Source organism: Exophiala aquamarina (assembly GCF_000709125.1).
Source record: "Exophiala aquamarina CBS 119918 chromosome Unknown aczIA-supercont1.4, whole genome shotgun sequence".
Taxonomy (NCBI): Eukaryota; Fungi; Ascomycota; class Eurotiomycetes; order Chaetothyriales; family Herpotrichiellaceae; genus Exophiala; species Exophiala aquamarina.
Window position 1 is genome coordinate 2,866,588 of NW_013550584.1, and position 21,348 is coordinate 2,887,935.

General features: G+C 49.6%; 9 protein-coding genes across 9 annotated transcripts; 6 read left to right on the forward strand and 3 right to left on the reverse strand.

Annotated features, from left to right (window-relative positions):
- Positions 1-975: 975 nt before the first annotated feature.
- A1O9_06130 (uncharacterized protein) lies at positions 976-2,811 on the forward strand (the record flags this gene model as incomplete). Its single annotated transcript, XM_013405340.1, has 2 exons — positions 976-1,137; positions 1,240-2,811. 2 exons carry the CDS (start codon positions 976-978, stop codon positions 2,809-2,811), a joined length of 1,734 nt encoding a protein of 577 aa, XP_013260794.1.
- A 911-nt stretch (positions 2,812-3,722) lies between these two features.
- A1O9_06131 (uncharacterized protein) lies at positions 3,723-4,841 on the forward strand (the record flags this gene model as incomplete). Its single annotated transcript, XM_013405341.1, has 1 exon — positions 3,723-4,841. One exon carries the CDS (start codon positions 3,723-3,725, stop codon positions 4,839-4,841), a length of 1,119 nt encoding a protein of 372 aa, XP_013260795.1.
- Positions 4,842-5,856: 1,015 nt separating this feature from the next.
- On the forward strand, positions 5,857-7,424 carry A1O9_06132 (uncharacterized protein; the record flags this gene model as incomplete). The annotated part of the gene is made up of 2 exons (XM_013405342.1): positions 5,857-5,916; positions 5,967-7,424. 2 exons carry the CDS (start codon positions 5,857-5,859, stop codon positions 7,422-7,424), a joined length of 1,518 nt encoding a protein of 505 aa, XP_013260796.1.
- Positions 7,425-7,930: 506 nt separating this feature from the next.
- On the forward strand, positions 7,931-8,925 carry A1O9_06133 (uncharacterized protein; the record flags this gene model as incomplete). Its single annotated transcript, XM_013405343.1, has 2 exons — positions 7,931-8,214; positions 8,268-8,925. 2 exons carry the CDS (start codon positions 7,931-7,933, stop codon positions 8,923-8,925), a joined length of 942 nt encoding a protein of 313 aa, XP_013260797.1.
- A 306-nt stretch (positions 8,926-9,231) lies between these two features.
- Positions 9,232-9,737, reverse strand: A1O9_06134 (uncharacterized protein; the record flags this gene model as incomplete). The annotated part of the gene is made up of 2 exons (XM_013405344.1): positions 9,232-9,600; positions 9,672-9,737. 2 exons carry the CDS (start codon positions 9,735-9,737, stop codon positions 9,232-9,234), a joined length of 435 nt encoding a protein of 144 aa, XP_013260798.1.
- Positions 9,738-10,588: 851 nt separating this feature from the next.
- On the forward strand, positions 10,589-11,961 carry A1O9_06135 (uncharacterized protein; the record flags this gene model as incomplete). Its single annotated transcript, XM_013405345.1, has 2 exons — positions 10,589-11,170; positions 11,281-11,961. 2 exons carry the CDS (start codon positions 10,589-10,591, stop codon positions 11,959-11,961), a joined length of 1,263 nt encoding a protein of 420 aa, XP_013260799.1.
- Positions 11,962-12,489: 528 nt separating this feature from the next.
- Positions 12,490-13,356, forward strand: A1O9_06136 (uncharacterized protein; the record flags this gene model as incomplete). The annotated part of the gene is made up of 1 exon (XM_013405346.1): positions 12,490-13,356. One exon carries the CDS (start codon positions 12,490-12,492, stop codon positions 13,354-13,356), a length of 867 nt encoding a protein of 288 aa, XP_013260800.1.
- A 429-nt stretch (positions 13,357-13,785) lies between these two features.
- A1O9_06137 (microsomal epoxide hydrolase) lies at positions 13,786-14,892 on the reverse strand (the record flags this gene model as incomplete). Its single annotated transcript, XM_013405347.1, has 3 exons — positions 13,786-13,962; positions 14,087-14,440; positions 14,530-14,892. The coding sequence occupies 3 exons, from the start codon at positions 14,890-14,892 to the stop codon at positions 13,786-13,788; spliced, it is 894 nt and encodes a 297-aa protein (XP_013260801.1).
- A 1,653-nt stretch (positions 14,893-16,545) lies between these two features.
- A1O9_06138 (protein phosphatase 3, regulatory subunit) lies at positions 16,546-16,893 on the reverse strand (the record flags this gene model as incomplete). Its single annotated transcript, XM_013405348.1, has 1 exon — positions 16,546-16,893. One exon carries the CDS (start codon positions 16,891-16,893, stop codon positions 16,546-16,548), a length of 348 nt encoding a protein of 115 aa, XP_013260802.1.
- Positions 16,894-21,348: the final 4,455 nt, after the last annotated feature.

The following is a 21,348-nucleotide window of genomic DNA, read 5'->3' on the forward strand; positions in this document are numbered from 1 at the left end:
TTGCTGTATGCTTCAGGCATGATTGAAAAGCTAAGGGCCTTTGAGAGGGAGCAAATGAGGAAGGGATACAAGACCTGTTGCGTCCAAACCATGTTTAAGAACCCATGAGACTTGTCACCGCGCAAGATCAATCTTTGTTGAAGGATGGTTGCAACTTCACCTACCTCCTGGGTCGATCCGGTGGCTTCTATCGGCCAGTTAGATTCTAGGATCGCATGACCTTGAATGTTGACCAGCGAATAATATTGCTGGATCGTGCTGTAGATCGACACAAATATCTTGGACGTAGTGTTCAGCGAATAGCGTCGCTCCAAGTCGCCATATTCAATCGATCTCAATATATCGCACCATTTATCGGCCAGTAGTTTCGGTCGATTGTGTGCCAGGTCGACCCAGGCATTGACTGCAATCGCCCACTTGCCCAGATCGTGGTCAAGCAGTCACAACGGCTGGCTGGCACTCGATCCTAGCGTGGCCGTCCAATGGGACCGCTTCTTTCGTAATATTCTTTGCGATTTTCTCCAAAATCCAGTAGCTATAGTCGGGCCTAAGACGGACCAAGAATCCCAAACCACAGCAGCACACTATCTCCTGTCATCGCTTGACCAACCCAAATATCCGGGACCATGGAGCCGCAACAACACAGAAGAGTAGGAATGTCCTGTAAGTCACGAAATAGTTCTGCATTGGTGCTGAATCCGACACTGGGAAAGTCCAGTGTCGGTCAACACTCACAACGTCTGCTGACTGTGGCTTTGTTTAGGCCAGCCAGAAAGCACTATGCCGAATGGCCCCAGAGGTACAATATGTACCACACCATGAGCATCAAGACGGCTTCGCGCCTGTCAGAACGTATGGTCCAGGATACTTTGAGGAGAAAGCTTGCGTGTCTGGTGAAGGAGGTATGATCCATCAAAAGCAAGAGGACAAGTAGACGTTAAAGGTGCAACCGCTAACAACGGCGCTAAAGCCGCAATGACGCCACATCGGAATGGGAACAACAATATCGCCGGCTACATGGCTCTCCAGCCACAGCAGCCACAGCAGCCACAGGACTTGACCGAACGTCGACAACCACTTGATCCCGAGAAGCCTGATCCCTTCGATCTATCAAATCTTTCATCAATAACTCTCACTGTAAGTCCATCTATCATTGCAGTGATGGTGTATTTGCCCAGAAACATCCCACACTCCACTTTTCATCGTGCAAATCTCGTACTAATCAACATACCCTTGTAGCAACTGACGGAAATGGGTCAACCAGAGCATCACTTCAACGTCTTCATCCGGATGCCCTACGCGCGCGGTGACTTTGTTGACCCTCCTCCTGTCGCTTGGAATTCCACCAAAGAACATGCGCTATGGGACATTCTTTCACGGGTCGCCAAAAACAGCGAGACTGACTGGAAATCGTTGGCTGAGCAATTCGAGGTCACCCCGACTTTCCTCCTCCAGCAAGCCGCCTGGCTTTATGAACGCAATCTACAGCAGGTTCGTGCTCACATGCGACGTATTGGAAATAGTAGGCAATCCTCCACCCCCAGTCCAGCCCCTGGGTCTACTTCTGCAAGCATGGTTGGTGGTCAGGCTATGAGGAGAGCTGGAAGTGGCGGATCACGTGTCCCATCCAGGCTTTCAACCCAAGCATTGGGTAGTCCAACTACGGGCGCTGGTGGTGATAGTACACCAGGGACGCCTGCTAAGAGCAGAGCTTCCTTGCCAGTGCGGAACGCTAGTGCGGTCGGAAGCACCGGCCCATCCCAAGCCCGAACTGCCTCAGGCACTACGAGACCACTGTCTCGTCAGTCATCAAGGGATGCAGAGATTACAGCTGGCCATGTTGCGACACAGTCACGACGCGGAAGTCTTCAGCATATGGCGTCCCGTCCGCCAGGGCAAGCGCGTACAGCTGGGCAACAGCAACAACAGGGTCAACCTCAATCTTCAGACTCTGAGGAAGAAATGACACAATCACGAATGATCACCCGACGAGGAAATCCATCACTACAAACTCACCGTCGTGTTGCTCTAGCTCTGCGGAAGGACTCTCAGTCTCAACGTGGCAATGCTGCTAGCCCAGTCGACCTTGGCGCAGCCGCTCCACCTGCAGACTCAGGTGATGATGAGGATGAAGACTCGCCCTCTTTCCTCCCATTTGCAACACCGAATTCACAACCTAACAGTGTTGAACCAAAGCTCCGCCCTTCCTCTTCCTCTCAGCAAGATCCTAGCGCAACCCTACGTGGAGGATTTACCCATCCAGCTGGACTAGTTCAGACACAGAATCTTCGACCTAACATCCATCGTCGAACCACGTCTGAACGGATCTCTTCCCCAACTGTTGAACCACCAACACCCAAGCCGGACCGAGATATCATAAGCTCCACTTCGTCATTGTCGAGCCCGACTACGCAGTCTCATCCAGGTACTACTGCAACATGTGCAACAGCCAGGACCAATCACTCCAATGCGAGCAATAATCTTCCAGGTCCAGCTCAGGCATCGCAAGCCTCCGGCAGACGGAGCAACCAAACCCCATTGAGTCCACCACATCGAGCACTTTTGCCATCCTCGCCGCGTCGTCATGCGACGGGTGCAGGCAGCGACACGAGCCCTAGCATGGGTAGTTCGTTCTCAGATCTTGATGATGCAAGTGTAACACAATCGGCTTTGGAAGAGGCACTCCTATCAGGTATGGGCAACACCACAATGACCGTACATGGCGGAGTCGCTGGGAGGGTCAGTGGCATCAGTCAGGCTTTAAGAAGTCGGTATTTTGACTCAAGAGGAGCCGGGATCAGTGAACGCTAAGCAAAAGCCGCGGAACAGCTTGAGAGGATAAGGTTCACCCAACGTTCGAGCACAACCAAATGCAGTGGGACAGTTTGAAACAGCCACGTTGGTTCTGAGTTCTTGTCGGAGTATTGGTGCCAAATTGGAATTCCTCATCTTCAATCCCTGTCATGGCATTTGGCTGGAGAACGCTGGCCAGCAAAAGAGGTCAGGGTGAAAGCTACAAGTTGCTTTTCTCTCGGATGTATTGAATAACGGGGGGTTTTCATGCGTCGCTTGTGCTAGCTGCGCAGTCAATGATAATGAGCAGTGAGTAATTCGCTTGGCGAAACAGCATTCCTAGCCGCTCTTTGGGAGAGCTTACGGCAAGAAGAAAAGAAGACCCAGAGGTTAACAGAATTGAGCTAAGTTCCTTCACCGGTCTGCCGTTGAATATGTATCACCGGAATCTCCCCGTCCGATTGCTTGGCCTATTCAGTGGCTGATCTCGTATTCGTTTGAATTGTGCATGCTTTGTAATTCGCTCACGCCTTCGTACAACATTGAATCCTTCCTACTTTTGTCTTTCAGCCATGACATAAAATATGCCACTTGGATTGATCCTGCAGAGAATGGATTATTCACCGTCTGTAGCACATCCACGTGGCATTATCTACTTGTGGCTGCGTATATGGGACTGCTTACGTGCCAAGCAAGTTCACGGTTCCAATTCCAATCGTGCAACAATTTCTGCTTTCGTCATTTATGAGATATGATTGTTATGCTGCTGAGATGATCATGGATTGTATGGTATGCACAGAGATAATTCATAGGAAGAATGAATATATAAAGACGTTGATCGTGATAGCAACGACTCCAACGAGCTCCTCCACTTTCATATCAACCAGCTAGCATCTGCCATTACCATTTCAGCGCAACAGTATTGCATGATGGGTTCAATTAGTGAGACCCCTGCGCATATGAGCACTGTTACGGTGCGTCCAACGACACCATTATCCACCGAACTCTCGACCGTCCCGACGCCCACTACTCTAAGCCCAGATCAAGTGCTGATCAAAGTCCATGTTGCGGCATCAAATCCCAAAGACTGGCTGCATTTGGTAGCAAGAAAACTATCACTCAACTCGGGCGATGACCTCGCCGGGACAGTCGTCGCAGTCGGGTCCAACGTATCGCGTCTTCAAATTGGGGCCCGCGTGGCCGCGTTCCACCCTATGTTCGCACCCTTTGGCGCCTACGCTGAGTATGCAGTCGCTCCTGCACACACCGTTCTGAAGATCCCTAGGATCATGTCCTACGAGGAAGCAGCCACGATTCCGCTCGTCACCGCCACTGCTGCACTGACATTGTTCCGCCGGCAAGGCTTTCTGGCGCCATGGGAGATCTCGATACCAACATGCAAAGACTTCAACGCGAAGCCTCTTCTTATCTACGCTGCCTCTTCTCCTCTTGGAACTTATCTCGTCAAGCTCGCAAAATTAGCAGGCATTGGTCCAATCATTGCCATTGGAGGTGGCAGCAGCGAGTACCTCAGGACGCTGTTAGACAACCAAGCTGGCGACGTCTTCCTGGATTACCGCTCTGGCATATCCAAGGTGCAAGAAGCAGTAAGGCGTACGGTCAAGGAAACAGGGCTAACCTTGAGGAACGCGATCGACGCCTACAGTGAAAACTCCAGCTGGGTGAATGTTGCCCAGATGTTGGAAGCAGGCGGGAGGGTTAGCGTCTTCTCTGGCGCAAATAAATACGACGAGGAGGCTATTCCAGCCTTCACTGAGATTATTTACACGTTCGTCGGCTCAGCGCATGAAGGAGCGTACAAACCAGGAATGCCGAAACAGCCGGCCCCGGAAGAGGCGCGTGGAGACGTTGAATTCGCGGGAAAGCTATTTCTATGGCTAGAAGAGGTTATTAAACAGCGGAAGTTCGAAGGACAGCCATTTGATGTGGTTCCTGGGGGACTCAAAGGGGTTGAGGCAGGCTTGAATAGGTTGAGAGACGGCAAGGCAGCGGGAAAGAAGCTCGTTTACCAGGTTGTGCCAAATTGAACGATAATTGTGCAAAGCTAGATTAAAATGAGTCAGGTTCGAGTCATCACGATTACGATTCGCTAATTATGCAAAAGCTAGAGACTTTCCAAGCTGCCACCCATTGCTCCATCCATACGAGGACTCACACGGTGCAGGATGCCGAGGGATTGCGTCCAGGGAGACCGGTTGGTATCAAAGGTTGAGGATTGGCTTTAATTTACCTGCAGTAGATGACAGCGCAACACAATCTTTATGTTACCTGGCTACCAACCTGGATTCCTATTTCAGCGACGGGGACTCAGGCTCGAGCGACTGGGGGTTTCATGATAGACCTCTCAGCTATGTAAGACCGGAGTGGACATATTCGGAATACCGCCATTCACTATTAAAAATACTCCGTAACCCTACCCTTGCTCAGGTTTGCATCGATACTTGGCTGAAAAGGCGATGGTCGTGTCCTTCAGCACCATACATCATGCTGCGCCATACTAGTTGATCAAGCTTATGCTTACTCCGTACAAGACTTTCAATATCGGACTTGTCGGATAAGCGAATCATTGGCAGGGCAGCATGGCAAGTTGCAACGTTTCAGTGCACCTTGTACTCCGTACTCCGTTTTCACCACCGTGTCAGTGCACCGCTTTGGCGACCGCCTACGTTAATCAGTTAATAGCGCCGAGCTGCATGCCTCTTTAGATCTAGCGCAAGGCTTCAGTCTTTTGCCTCAACGTTTCTTCCTACGAACTCTACGTCACATTGTGGTGTTCTTCGTTGTTTGACACTGTCCTTCAGGCCTCAATGCATGTTGCGCTCCTATCAGGTACCGAATACTTTGCTGCAAAGCGGAAATGGTGCTTAATAGCTTGAAGTTTTCGTGGCTGCCTTGGCTCCCATGTGGCTACTAATGGTTCCTCTCAGTGACGGCGCAGTAGCAAATCGGCGCGTAATTCATTGACATTTTCCAACTGTGGTAGATGCTTGTTCGAAGCATTGTGTAGCTCAGACAGCCTCAGAATCGCAACACTTTTCGACTATGGTGTACTGTGGGAAGCCTTCCAAGGGCTGTGAGAATTGCCGAGCGAAAAGACTAAAGGTATATCATTGTCATCCCTAGACCTTCTCCTAGACTGACTCAAGGATCAGTGCGACCAAAAGCGGCCTTCATGCAGTCAATGTTCCAATAAGAGACGAGAATGTCGCGGGTACCGTGACACAATTGATCTGGCATTCCGCAATGAAAGTCAAAAGGTCGTGACCAAGTATTGTAAGGGTTTTGCTGCCAGTGAATCAAGCGAAGACCGACACAAGCTCCAGAACCTTGGCTACCCGTGGCTGCAGTATGCAGATACCCTGAAGCCAACACAAATCCGGCCTTCCATCAACGAGCCAATGGAGGATGTGGCTGTCACATTTCTCCTCAAGGATTATATTCAAGGCTCCCATTTCGAATATTTGCCCGCCCTTTACACCGTCGGTGACGTAGAAGGTGTTCTTTCAACCGCTCTGAAGGCCGTCGGACTAGCCAGCCTATCATTATATGCTTCACGACCAGAACTGCGGACTCAAGCTTTGATGTTCTACAGCAAAGCCATCACGAAAGTCAACAATTCTCTGAAGTCTCAAAATGCTACTCAGCGTGATGATGTGCTTGCCTCAATCATGTTACTTTCCTTGTATGAAGCATTGACTCTTCGCAAGACAAGTGATACCAAGGCATGGTCTTCGCATATACATGGAGCCTGGTCGCTGGTTGCTCTGCGTGGACCGCAACAATTCCAAACCAAGGTTGGCCTTGAACTCTTCAAACACATAGCTACTGGTGTCAGGCTATTCTGCATCCAGAATTGCATCAGAATACCCATCCAGCTGCGCGAACTGGTTGAGTCCGCTGCATTGTATTCACAAACTCCCGATCCTATATTTTCCCAGCCCTCAGCCACCGAGGCTTTCACGGATCTGCGAACAGATATAGCCGAAGGCCTCTTGTCTGAACCTGACGACATAATTGCAAGATGCGAGGTCGTGCTTCGGCTTGTTGAGGACTTCTTCGTCATTAATCTGTCTTGCCAGCAATACGACAGGGTGGCGGTGGGCCCTCCTGAGATTGCTAGTGCTCAGAAGTTTTGCATTAATTTCAGAAATCATCAGGTTGCCTATGCGTGGAATGCTGCATGGATGGCTAAGCTTGCTCTCAACAGCATGATTTATAAGCAAGAGCTTCAAGTCTTAAAAAAAGCGATGTCGCCGGAGGAAATGGTTTCTAACGCCAGTAGGACCATCAGGGCAGTAAAGGCTCAGGAGGAGATTGCTAAAGCGGCAGAAAATGTCTGCGCCACTGTTCCACAGTCGTTCCAACTGAATGTACCGCCAAAACGGTCAGAGAAGCCTCTCGCCGCAGTCTTCATGGGCTATTCCCTCATATGGCCACTGTTCACGGTGGGTGCGAACCCACTAGTAACAGCCTCAACTAAGGACTATATTATCAACACGTTGATTTATATTGCCAGAGAATTTAAGCTGCCTCAAGCCCACTGGGCTGAAGAGTTGTTGAGAGAGGGTGCTAGTGACGAGGCTTGGATGCATATGTATCATGCCTTCTAGTAGTGCAGAGTCATCTTTTCCCAATATCCCACCACTTGGGTCGACCTTTCTGAAAAGATTCAAATTCTCGGTCAGAGCCGAGATCGAGATCAGCGAATGTTGCCATCGACAACAGTTACGCAAGCCACGAGACAATTACAGGTAATCAAGAATTAGAGTCCTGTGTGGCACTACAGCCCCATTTCTTGCACATTGCCTAATCAGGCATGCATCTCGTTCGGATGTTCCGCTTTTGGTATGCAACTCGCCAGGCACCAATCAAACAAGGGGGCGCTGTGCACGTACATTGTAGATTAGCATCAGCGTATACCAGAAGCCGGGTTGACTCTATCCACACAGAACCCCCAGAGTTCTATTAAAACTGTGGTATCAGCCCTTAGAAAAGAAGCAAACACAATCAAAGGCATCTGAGAGACTGAGTTCAATCCACAGGTCAACATCCTCCCACATTTCACCAACTCAATCCCTCCAAATCTCGAAAACCTCACATCCCCTCAACCACAAGCATGGGCAAATTTACATACTCTGATGGTGTAGCAGTTTGGAAAGTAGTGTTCTATGTACCGACACTTCTGGCGAGCCTACTGGTGGCCCGCAGACATGGCTTCACAAAGAGTTCAGGCTGGATCTACCTTACAATATTTTGTATTGTTCGAATTGTAGGCTCAGTGGCAGAATTCGTCTTGATATCAGACCCGACTTCAAGCGGCGCAAGCACAACGGCGTTGGTATGCGCGGTCTTGGGGCTGTCGCCCTTGCTTCTGGCATCTCTCGGCCTTCTAGCTCGCTGGTAAGTAGTTTCATGGCTGTGTTCGGTAGAAAAGCGTTTTAACGGTGCGCTAGCTATTATTCAATGCTCCAACAACCGTGGAACACCATATTCTCCCTGGTTGTTCTCAGGCTCGTCCAAACCCCAGCTTTGGTAGCTCTTATTCTCTGCGTCGTTGGCGCTACGAGTGCGAACGATCCCACTGAGATCTACAACGAGGTTACTATCAAGATCGGCGTGATCTTGTTTGCCGTTGTATTCGCTATGCTATGCTTAATGTGTGTCATTGCGTCGATCGCCGCACGAAGGACCAAGCGTGGGGAAGGCCAGCTGATCATGGCTGTGGCTTTCGCCTTGCCCTTCCTATTAGTTCGGGTGATCTACGCTCTGGTCGCGGCATTTGGGCACAATGTTGACTTTCAAATTGGAAATGAGTCAACAGCAGCAGTCACCATCTCCTTGTTCATGGAGGTGCTGGAAGAATGTGTCGTGGTATTCATCTATATTGTCACGGGGTTGAAACTTCCAGCTGTCCCCATCCCGAATGCTAGCAACGGTGAAGGGGTATCCTATCGACTTGGGAGAGGAGACTTCGGTGGCGGCAAGTTAGAGCTGCTTTCCCTTGGTGCTGCTGTTATGGACGGAGTGACGAGGAAATCCAAGAGCAATAGACATGACCAGGCTCGTCAGGATGATGTTGAGCGAACCAGGCTTCATCGAACGCCGAATTAAGCCATTGTCGGAGCTCAAAGGACCAATCTTGCAAATGCAAAGACCAGTACTTCGAGAAGGGTTTTGAGCCCACGATTTTCGCAGAATGCGAAAACAATGTAAATTAGACCTAACCATAGATGGTGGAAGAGAGTAGGCATTATTGAGTGGATAATCAGATATTTTTAGCGATCTGTTGGGCTTCGACTGCATCCTGCACTTGTCGACACTCGAAACGAATGAGTGTTCCATGGCTGCTTCAGGCCTCATGAAAGTGTATTTTTAACTTCAAAACTGCCTGTCAGTCCCGTGGCGGTGTGGCAATCACTACAAGGATGCCTTTTCATCATTGGTAAAGGTTGCCATCTCAGCTGCGCCATCCACCTTTGCCAGCCAAGAAGCTCTCTCGCTCACATACAACTCTGCCGCGAAGCCCGAGTTCAGCAGATTATTATCATGCAGTGTTCCCGCCTGGACGAGTTTCAATCCCTTGAACATGTCCGCACTTCCCTCCTTGTACAGAGTGCTTCCACAGTGTGGGCAGAAGTAAATGGTAAGGATCATTCCAGATTCATGCTCCTTTGCGAATTTAGTCGGATTGCCCTTTTCCCAGGTAAAGTTTCCACCAGGAATAGCGTAGTTGGTGGTATTGCTACTACCGGAAACTTTGCGACATGTGGTGCAATGACAGAGTGCCTAGATAGATCAAGTCAGTCGGCACGACTGTTATAGGAGCGGTCTGTCTGAAACGCAAGAGTGGTTGTTACCTTCAATGCGGGTTCCCCAGAATAACTGTATGCACATGCGCCACACCAGCAGCTTCCCGAAGGCATCTTGGGCAAGGATGAGCTCGGATATTGACCGGCTTGATCTTCTGGTAGGAACTGGGTGTACTATTGATCAGATAACAGGTATTCAGAAGTGATCATCATCGGCAAGGAGACTCACCCCATCGGGAGGGTTTTCAAGGAGCTTTATATGTGCGGAAGTTGATCTATACGAGTTTCCAATCCTGCTAACCCTCTCCAGATCCTGCAAGTGTTTGACCGTGTTTGTTCTCAGCCCCAACATAAAGCGACTCCAACAAGAGGGCAGACACAGCCTTGTGCCCCACAAAAGACTGATCCCACGCTAATGCAAGTCGCAAAATTTAACCGATCCGGAGAAGTGCCGGCACCTGCCTGCCGGCGCAATGTGATATTGGGTGGTAAGCAAGTTAAGCAACATCCGATTCGAAAGCTCTATCGGATCTGTGACACTGTGTACGAACACGAGTTCTGAATCACTGGCCAACACGACAAACTGCTACCTGTTGTTCGTTCGTTACACCAGGCTTACCATCATGTGACCAGCAGCTGACGTCGCACAAACAACACGCATCTACAGATCCTTTGCTCTAGATACATGTTCATAGATCCCAAGGTCTCGCATTTAAATTCCTCGCCATAGCCATGGTTCGATCAGCCGCCAGGAGTCGAGGTTGTGAGACATGTCGGCGTCGTAGGGTAAAGGTAGGTGTCACGAACTCGAAAATTTTGCTTTCACCGAGGCATAAACGAATTTCTTCAAGCCCAGGCTAACCATACGATGGTGGAAGTGTGGTGAAGAGGTGCCCAGATGCAGACAATGCCATCGCATCGGCAAGAGCTGTCCTGGCCCCTCGTCTGGCATCTTCATATTACGAATGTTACCACAGCCCAAACCACCTCATTCAGACCTAGGACCTAGATCTGGCAAATTGACAGCGACTCGACACAACTCGCTATCCCAATATGAGCCATCGCAAGCACTTGCATTCGAACAAATGTTCATGTCTAACTTTATTTCCTCATTCGCACATCCACTCCTAGGCGACGGCAAGCATCAGTCATGGATGCAGTATCTCCCCGCTTTTCTTTCCAACTGCGATTTGGTTCGGCCTTCGATACGTGCTACTACTTTGGCGTACTACGCATACTGCGCACATGATCCAGCTATTGAGAGGGAGGCTGATCGATGGTACATGGTGGCGCTCTCGCGCCAGAGGGCATGGCTGTCGGCGCGTTATTCTCCGAAAGCGGGAACTGTGGACCAGGATCTAATCCCTACGGATCAAGAGATCTGTACTTCCATGATGCTATTGTACTTTGAACTCATCCAACCGACGGCAGTGGCGAGTTGGATGAAACACTTCAGTGGTGCTTGCCGACTGATGGAGCTCCGAAGACCAATGAACTGCCGGACGGCTATCTCGAAACTCCTGCTGCAGAGCTTGAGAGTTCTGAATGTGAGTAATTCAGATTCTGATCATGCACCATGACTCCAGAGAATCCGGCTCTTCTTCTCCCAGCGCCAGAAGATCAATGTTCGTGTCAGCTGATTGCGTTCTGTATGCAGGTTCGCCACTCTATCAAATTCCGGATACCAAGTCCGTTGGCCTCCGTCGATTGGTATGAAGCTATTCAGGCGCAAGACGGCACGGGTTCCGAGGGCGAAATTCTCGACATCTTGCTTGCTCTGCCAACCTATCTCTCCGCTACAAGCAACCGCTTCATGGAATCGAGCGGTGTCACTGGCCATGGGACCACTTCGCTGGCGGAGAAGTCGAGATTGGTCAATCTCATTGAACGGTTTAATCAATATGACCGCCGATATTTCAAAGAGTGTGACGAAAGTCTAGCACTTTCCAGGGACTCCGATGCGGCTAAGCCACGACTCCCAGAATCAAACAGACGCAAAACGCAATGGTCCGACAATGGCGGCGGAGACTTCTGCAATTTTGACATTGAAACGATGCTCGATTCCGCAATGGTTATTATAGCGCATTTGATCCTGTCACAATACGACGCTTGGTCTCCAGTCGAGAAAATATCTTTCCTGAACGAGCAAGACCGACGTTCGACTTCCATACTTCAGAATGCAGCCCGGACTCTCGAGGAAAACCCAGAGGGCCTCAACCCCGGTGCTTGTCTGCAATTTGTGTTCCCCTTGGAAGCTGTGGCTACTTTCAGCTGCGATGCTACAAAAAGGGACGCTGCACAAGATGTGCTTGATCGAATAGGGTGGGCAAGGCTGTGAGGTTGTGGGTAGATATCGCATTCACGAGGCAGAGGCAACGAAAGCTAGTCTGTGATAGACGGCCATGGGGTTAGGCATAATCTGTCAATGTGTCATACCAGTACTGTGTATCCGCCTTGATAACCGCATCGTGGATTTGTGGTCAATGCATCCTGCCAAGCTCTCCTGCTCTTCAGCCTTGCGTGCTAATTGAGGTAACGGGTTTTCTCACATTTCAACCATTGCGCAAACAGCCCAGAGAAATGCGAGGCCGTTTCGCTTATTTGTAGATGCAATGAAGCTCTACATTACCATGTATTTGTTCGGTTCATCAGGGAGTGGTATTGTCACTGGGGCATATGGGGATAAAATCTCGATCTCCACACCGGCCATACTCCCCGAGGTTAACAAAAACGTGGAGAAGGATGCCGCTCCAACCGAGTCGTCCTAGAGTTGACATCACCGAACCGTGTGGAGATAATCTTGGCCTTCAACACATCATGGGGGCGGCTTCAATGTTTGAGCTCGGTGACATTATCAAGGTACAAAATGTCCACGACCTCGTCCACCGCAGGAGCGAGTCCATCATACCCTGACCTGCGCGACAAGGTCGCACTCGTGACGGGGATCGGGCAAGATGGGCCAGTGGACATCGTGGACAACTGGGGCAACGGAGCCGCGATTGCATTGACACTGGCACGCAATGGAGCCAGGGTTTTCGGATGCGACGTCAATCTCTCCGCAGCGGAGCGGACGAAGGCACGCATCGAGGCCGAAGTGCCAAATGCAGTCGTCGACGTGGTGTCCGCAGACGTGACATCCTCGTCAGCAGTGCAAAACCTAGTTCAATCCTGCCTCCAACGGCACGGCGGACGGATCGACATCCTAGTCAACAACGTGGGCAAGAGCGAGAAAGGCGGGCCGGCCGACATGGACGAGGGGACGTTCGATGCCCAGGTCGCAGTCAACCTCAAATCCGTGTATCTGACCTGCCACTCCGTGCTGCCCATCATGGAGACGCAAGGCTCAGGCGCCGTCGTCAACATCGCTAGCATCGCTGCCGTTAGATACATCGGCAAGCCGCAGGTCGCGTATGCTGCTACCAAGGCGGCCGTCAAGCAGTTCACCAAGCATACCGCTGTCATATACGCGGACAAAGGCGTGCGATTGAACGCTGTGCTGCCGGGCCTCATGTTTACTCCACTGGTGCACACGATCGCGAGTAAATATGCTGACGGTGACTACGATGGATTTGTGAGGACCAGACATGCGCAGGTCCCTTCCGGTAAGATGGGGAGTAGCCGCGACGTCGCAAATGCAGTGGTGTTTCTCTGCAGCAGCTCAGCAGCGGGATATATCACGGGACAGAAGTTGGTCGTCGATGGTGGTATGGTGTCGAGTACGGGACGGACGTGAGATGGAAGATGTATGGGCGAATAATCAACAGCCATGTAGTAGTTCGAAACAGACTCCTCTTGAGTACGTCGGGTAGAGAACACTTTAGTATATCAAGGCAAGTCTCAGAGTCGGGGAACGAGCAGAGCATACTCTACCAACACAGGCTAGGCGAAACCCTACTAGGCTAGGCTTAGGGAATTTGAGGTGCTGCTGAAGGCTGCAGTATTTCAACATGTCATTGCTTTCGTGCATTGAAGTATCCAATACATACGAGGCTGAAGTACAATGTAATGTAGACAGCTTGAAGTTGATACATAGCAAACTTGAGCTAGCCTGCCTTCCATCGCCAACGCTCTGCTGCTGATTACTTAGTATTCTAACACCCTTGCTTTCCTCACCATCTCGTGGAGCCCGGATCAACTTGGATATTATGTACTATGTATATTCCTAAGCAGCGTATTTGCCCACGAACGAAATCAAAGCACCGTCGACTTCCTTCGGATGGGACGCGGACAAGAAATGCGCTCCACCATTCACAACAACAAGCTCTGCGGACGGGCTATTCGTGAACATCTTGATCTCCTGTTCTGCATTCGCAACGGTGTAAACCACATCGTCCGTCCCCTAAGGATTGCAGCGAAAATTCAAGGTCAGTCTTGATCCAATGTTTCAGGGCGAAAGTGGGTTAAGAAGACAAGAGAAATGCATAGTATAGTAAGTTAGTACATAGACAATACATAGTACTTACATGGAGCCACATGACAGGACACCTGACGTCGAACAGACGGCCGTGCAGACCGTCTCGCTCACGCAGGTTGATTGCGGCCATGCGAGCGCGGCGTCTGCCGTCATCGCCCTGGTAGTTGGAGGGAATGATCTTGCGCCACATATCTCGGACGTCTTGGTGACAGTTCTTGCCAAAGCCGATGTCGATGAGGAAGTCGCAGTATTCCTGGTCTGGCTGGAAATCAGGTGTTGCGTCGTTGCTGGTCCACTTGTCGATTGGTCCTGTGCACGCCGCGACGCCGTCCCAGCACCCAAGTTTTCGCGTTCTCTCGGATTCGTAGTCCAGAGATGTACCCAGTGGGATGATGCCTTGGATCTGGGATCGGGAGTGGGTTAGCATCGTCAGAGCTAGGTCAAAATAGGAGCACAAGATCCTAGGGCTTGGTGATTAGAAGTTTCACATACCTTTTCTGGTGCTAGCAGGGCCATCCGCACCGTGATCCAGCCGCCTTGAGAAGTGCCCAGGACGAATGCCTTAGGGATTCCAAGGGCCTCCATGACCTGGAGGTTCATAATGGCGGTATCCCAATAGGTGAAATTCTCCGACTTGGACCTTGTCTGGCCATGGCCGAGAAGCTCAATAGCGATGAGGTTCATCTTATCCGTCAGCTCCTTGTTGGCGTATTGTTGACGGTAAAGCTCAGATGAGGTGGTGAAGCTATTGACCAGTATCAAGGTGGGTTTGGATGAGTCGTAAGGATGCGGCATTTGGTATGCTGCATCAATTCCTCCCAGATGGGGAACATGGACGGTTTTGGTATTGGGCATCTTGACCGTATTGGTTGGCTTTCCTTTGCTGTTTACTCTTCAAGATGAGATACTGTAGCTGAAAGTACTATCTATGTACTATAGTCAATCGAATTTTCGCGTGAGCAACTTGAATTCATTCACTCGGCCCGGGATAACCTCATGATATTTATGTCCAGTCCACGCCGTGCAACCTCCCCTCTCTCCCCCGGTTTCTCCGAAAGGGATATCAAACCTCCCAGACCAAGCTAGGACATCGACGTCTCCGCTCCAACACGAGCCGGGCGGGGCCTTGAACAAATTGTTAGGCTCTCTCGTGGAGGCCAGTCGTCATGTTGCGGGGAAAGGAGCATCATCGTTGCGGAGAGGAGTTGACAAGCCATGACAACAATCAGCGAAAAATGCGTAACGACATAGCAGCTCTTCCCCCAATCACAATGGAAAGAAGAGCTTCCCTTTCCGTCTTTGCTCTCTATATCTAGTGTCTCATCGTAAACACAAAACGAAAAGTAGATATCGTAGGTAGTTAGATCACAATTCGTCCTAGGATTCCAGAGCTGTAAGATTTCTCAGGCGAATACTGGGGAGGCGAGCTTAGCGTGGCAAACCTCTTCAACCGGTGCTGCCGGACGACTTTGCGGCGGTTGCGAGCTTAGCGATGCGTTGTTGACGACTCGGAGCCCAGCCGGACTGTCGCCTAAAGGCAGAAAAGTCCGGGGCCGCCCAGTAGGGTCTAGTCTAAACCTTCGTTGCAGATCCTGGGGCACTACATAGTATGTAATCCATCAGTTTGAGGCACTTTTGGAGTGCAATGCACTAGCCATGCTGTCTTCGGGCTACTGAAGATCTGTTCAGAAGCTATGTAGTTAGTACGGAGTATCGGAAACCGAAGAGGTTTACGGGAATTCATATCGCGTTCTTTTGGACGGCAGGACAATTCGGCTGGGAGACCTCCGGCCCGAGTATCAGGCTAAAGACATTTTACGGAGCAGTAGTGCAGTTGAAGCTGACATGCCATTATCAGAGGTGTCACTGCTGCCGAGGGTGTACATAACTTCCTGTCGAGTAGTCGAAGTACTGCATACGGCTGCAAAGCGCCTGGACTGTTATTCTAAGCCTCGCGAAAACTGACATGGCAAGAAAGCTGCAGATGAAACGTCTCAAGGAAACTCAGGTGGTAAGTGGACAATAGGACGCCCAAGACCATTCATTGTATCTCGTGCCTCGTCAATTTTCGTCAATTTTCACTGATGGGATGAGGTTCAATGATTGGCATAGTGTCAAGAAGCTATTGTGATGCAGCCAAATGAGAACTTGATTCAAGCGGTTGCGTGTTCCTGGGCTCATGGGACTTGAAGCCATTGCACTTGGATTGGCTTTAAATATCCACATCCGTAGACCAAAATCGATCGAATTCACTGGAAAGGAAATCAGATATGAAGACAAAAAAAGCGGCCCAATGACCAGGGGGTTTGAAGCGTCATCATCAACTGAATGGGCTCTTCATATTCTCTTCATGGATCCGTGTAGTAGTCATGAAACATTGACAGAGTCTTCTAGTCGATCATATAGATCGGGTGGGAACTATGCTGCCATGCTAATAGTAGCAAATAATCGCTTGCACTTAGAACTGGTCTATGGGAACATGTCAACCTCAAGATCATTCTTCTAGTTTCAGAAGGACTTACCTAAAGTCAGACTCATGCTGACGTCTGTATTTTCCACCATCTGCGTGAACTCTTCAAAGCTGATCTTGCCATCGCCGTCCTTGTCGGCCTCCATGATGGTCTTGTCCACAATCTGCTGCAGCTGCTGGTCCTTTAGGTTGCTGCCCACCATCATCTTGAGCACAATGAATAGCTCGCCATTCGAGATGTAGCCGTCACGATCGATATCGTAGACCTTGAAGGCGAACTTGAGCTTTTCTTCCTTGTTTCCCTTCGAACTGAAAGCGGAGAGGCCGAGGACGAATTCCTGGAAGTCGACGTCACCGCCACCATCCTCGTCAAAGATGGCGATCATTCTGTTGCATGCCAATTTAAGCAGGCATTCTGGAAAAGAAAGTGAGTCTCTCTCGAGACCGAGAGAACATACCTCGTGGCCAAAGGGTTTGACGAGACCTGTGGTAATGACAAAAACTCTTCCCTTTCAATTGTGCCGCTGTTGTCCTATCCCCAGCCTCGTTAACCAGGATGTTGCACTTCCGAAGCCTCGTCTGATTTGTTCCGTACCTTGTCCAACTTCATGAATCTTTTTCGCAGTCTGTCCACTTCCTCTCGATCGACTACGTCGCGACTTGGTCAGCACGTGCTTCAATTGGCACCCTGAAGCGAGGTGGATTCATGTTCCGCTTCTTGGGCGGTCACAGAAAGAGTAGAGGGAAGCGCAAGGACACACAATTGGAGAAAGAGACAATGTTGTCAACGACTTGGGACCCGCTAATAGTTTGTCGTCTCCTTGACTCATAGAGAGCAGCATTGTTGGGTTCTGCGACGGTCGACGCCTGAGCGCCGTAGGCGGGCGTTGCCATGATGTAGAGAAAGGAGGGGCGGTCGATCAGTCGGCGGGGAATGTAGGAATTTCGCAGAGGTATTAGGAGTGTCAAGAGACTCGCAATACTCAAGTGCAAAAATGAATGTGAGTTATGACCGTCGAGGCCAGGACGTTGTTTGATGTGAAGACTTTCAGCTGAAGGTATTACAATTGGGGGCAGTTGCGAATAGCGAGATTCAGGGCTGCGCTCGCAGCCGCAGTCTGAGAAGTACCTCTGGCAGACAAGCAATCCTCAAACAGTGCTTTTTCACCAGTGACCGAGTCGCTTCAGCCACAGTATGAGGCACGTGATCAGCCACAAATCACACTGAAGATGCCCCACAAATCCGAAGTTAACATTTGTTCGATCTGATTACGAGTGAGCCAAAACGGGTCCGGCAAGTCAGGGGTTGCCAAGCACTGCATCAAGACAAATATACTCCACCCTAGTTCGCTGTGTTCTACTTTACTCTCTACTTGTACCTGAAAAATTACAAAACAAAGAGCAAAGCGCTCTCCGTAACAATACGATTGGGAGAGCCTTGCCCGCCGATTGCGTATGGATGCAGACCCCACCTTAATAGATCGCCAAGGCAACTCAGTTGAGCTTCCATCCTGTATTCGCCGAAACAAAGATTCTGGCTCAAACACCGCTCGCACAAGTTACTACTGGTTATGATAGTCGCGCTAATGTGGGACAAGAACATCCCCTTCCCAGTTAGCCTGTGGCGGTCTACTCCTGTCACCTGTGGCATGCTGATGAGAGAGCCCGTGACTAATGGAAGCGATACAAAACGGTTCTCGAGAACTACCGACCCAGACGTACGTGTTGTGTTGGTCCTGCTGTCCAAATGAGCCATTGGAACCGAAAACTATAATATGTGGGCTTTGCATTAGTATCGCGTTATGGCCTTCAGGAGGCCATGTATACTGTAAAGCGGCTTCCGATTTTATAAACTTAGTTCGACTTGCAAGCAATCTCTAACTTTGGAGACCCACACCCCAACTCAGGTCTCGGTCTACATTATTAGCAAGCCACAGATGCTCTGTTACGGCTCTCAGACCTCTCCAGCCCGAGGGAGAGAAATAGTGTGAATTTGATGCTTAATCGATCGAAAGTTACAAGACGATAGTGGACTCGAACCTGTGTTTGAATGTTCCATGATCACAGTGGACCCCTCATTGAAGCTACCAAAAGTCCCTTTGAAGGGGCGTCCAGCCGATCATTGCTACTGATGCAGCAGTTTACTTTTGAGCAACTTCCAGCTTAGCCTGGAACTGTCCAGGGTATCGAGTGCTTTGGAACAAGGCTATATCGCTGCAGGATTTGAGCGGAAGACATGTCAGCTTGTAGCTGGGCTGTTCATGGGGAGGCTGACCCGCGAGTCTGAGACCCCGAGCCTCCGAGAATCCCTTCAACAGATTGTTTTAGAAATGACGCTTGGTAAGTTTAGCGCTCAACATCCTCTTCGAAGGAAAGAAGTCCAGTTTCGTCCCTACCATCTTCCTTCGCAAAGTCTTCATTAGGAATACTCCTTTCATCCAGCCATAATGGCTAATCTGTCCTTCCATGTTGTCGTCAATGGTCCTGCAAGAACGATGTTTCCGTCCTTTGCGAGCTCGAATAGGCTTTTCTTTGGAGTAGACGGAAAAAATCTCATCTCTGACGGTCTCTCACCCGCATATTGCATGCCTTTGACGGATGAGTTACGCTTACCTGGACGCAGATCGTGTTCTTTCTGATGCGTTCCAAGTGCACGAGAAGTCTGTTTGCACGCAATGCAAAGCCGAGGAATGAAAGAATACCCAGGGCTGACGGAATTAAGAATCTAGCCGGATAAAAGAAAGAAAGAAGAAGAAGCAGAAGAAGAAGAAGCAGATCACAGTGCGCCTAGACCAATCATTGCGAGTTCTAGCATCAATGTTGGGGGCAGAGACTCCAGCCCTGAGCTGCCTTTGCCTCTGCCTGTTAAAAATGAGGCATTAGCCAAGCTCATGGAAGGAATTGGAAAAGGTCAGCTGGAACTGTGCAAGCTTCCAAAGTTTGACGACGAAGAACTTGCCATCATCAATGACAATCATGGCGCCATCATAAGTGATAATGACTACACGTATCCACCGGATATAAAGGAGAGTGATAGGAATCGCGCTCTGTGAGGGCATTTGTTTGATTTTCACACCAAAACCGCGATGAGGAAGGCAAAGAAGAGAGATTCGATATGCATTAAGCCTTCGTGTAACAGCATGTTAACATGTTTGCGTCCCAGTATTCAAACTATGTAGAAATGCCTCTATCTACGAAGAACCTGAGGAAAAGCCAGGAGAGGGAAAAAGCAGACGACAAGAACGGGGAGCAAAAGGCGTCTGAACCCGTAGAACAAGTTGCAAAAGTAAGCTTTTATGTTGTGAGTTCAGTCTGTAAGTTTCTGCTTCCCGAGTAGCCCTGGGAATGGAGGCCTGGCCGATCAGCCGAAGCCTCATATGTGCAAGAGCAGGCGACAGCATCACAAAATCCAGACAAAACAGATGTTCAGTTTCTCATCATTACATACAAAGTGAGTCAAAACTCCGAAATGTGATATATCCGTATGAAACTGACTCTGTGAAGCCCAGTTCTCGAGAGTTGTTCGAACTTGACCATCAAAGTCTCGAGCTCACCGAAGATTGTAGAAGAGATGCCATGAACGTGACAACCAAGGCCGATGTAGAGAAATTCTACCGCAACTACCGTACGTCTGATGTCTTACAACTCTGTTAAATTAAGTCTCGAGCGATATCTCTGACGTGAGGTATGAGCGATTTAAGAAATATTTTCGTCTGCTCTTTTGCTCTTGGTGGCTCTCTGCAAAGCACACGCAATGTCACCAGCGCTGAACAATCTCAACTCGTGCAAATCAAGAATTCAACTCGGATGTCTGCGGGGTCGAGCAATCAAACGCCGAAAGTAGGCGGTGCCTTCAACTATGCTAAATCTTGACTCTGACTCTGCCGATATGGGCAATGCTAATGTAGTCAGGTCGGAAGTGGGTTGGAAAGTAGGAGAAAACGTAGATTAGGATAGAAAGTGTAGAACGCAGGCGATAGAACAAGAAAGAAGAATAACTCAATAGTATATGAGCGTACTAAAGTTGCACAACTCCTAATAGACACGTTCAACACATAAATCCTTTGCCTAATCTGTAAGCATACAGTCTCATCGGCGTAGAATACTCGGTCTCAACTCTGTGTGTCTAATCGTCTGTCTTCTTGAGTGCAGTCTCTCTGAGAAAAATGACTCTACGACCCCTTACTTGCACAGCCTCGTCTTTCGACCTTGGCATCCTTGATCATATGCATTCAAGCACATTACAAAGGCCTTCAATAACAAGTGAAACTTGCCCGGAATGCTAGGGACGGGGATACAATGCTGTCCTCAAAGTAAGTATTTCCTCTCAGCTTCGTGAAGAGCAACCTGACCATAGATAGTCCACCAGCTTTGTAAAATACTGTCAAAGGTTTCAATTTCTGGGGGCTTGTCGATGTAAGTCTGAGCTCCGGATGATCTACCCTCAATCTGACAGGAAGACAGCAACAACAAATCGATAGTTTCGATGCTCTTATCAGATCGATGGACAGTGTGGTATGGTACCAGTTAGAAATCTATTCCCAAAGAGTCAACCCAGGGGTGATATTGCAAAAGATCCGGACTTTGAGAAAAGAACCCGCGAAATATTGCTGTTTGCTGCTGTGGAACCTGATACGAATGTTTGATGCAAAAGATGAGGAGCTATCATCAGGACAAAAATTCGATACAACTGCTGCCGTTGTCACAGTCAACTAGTTTTTGAAGGAGAAATGTTCACATGACATGGAAGTACAGCTGAAGGCAGGGCCCCTCTTCAAGGGATTTTCGGAAGATCAAATCGTCGAACTTGGCCTCTCTATGATTGCAAAGGCATATTTGAG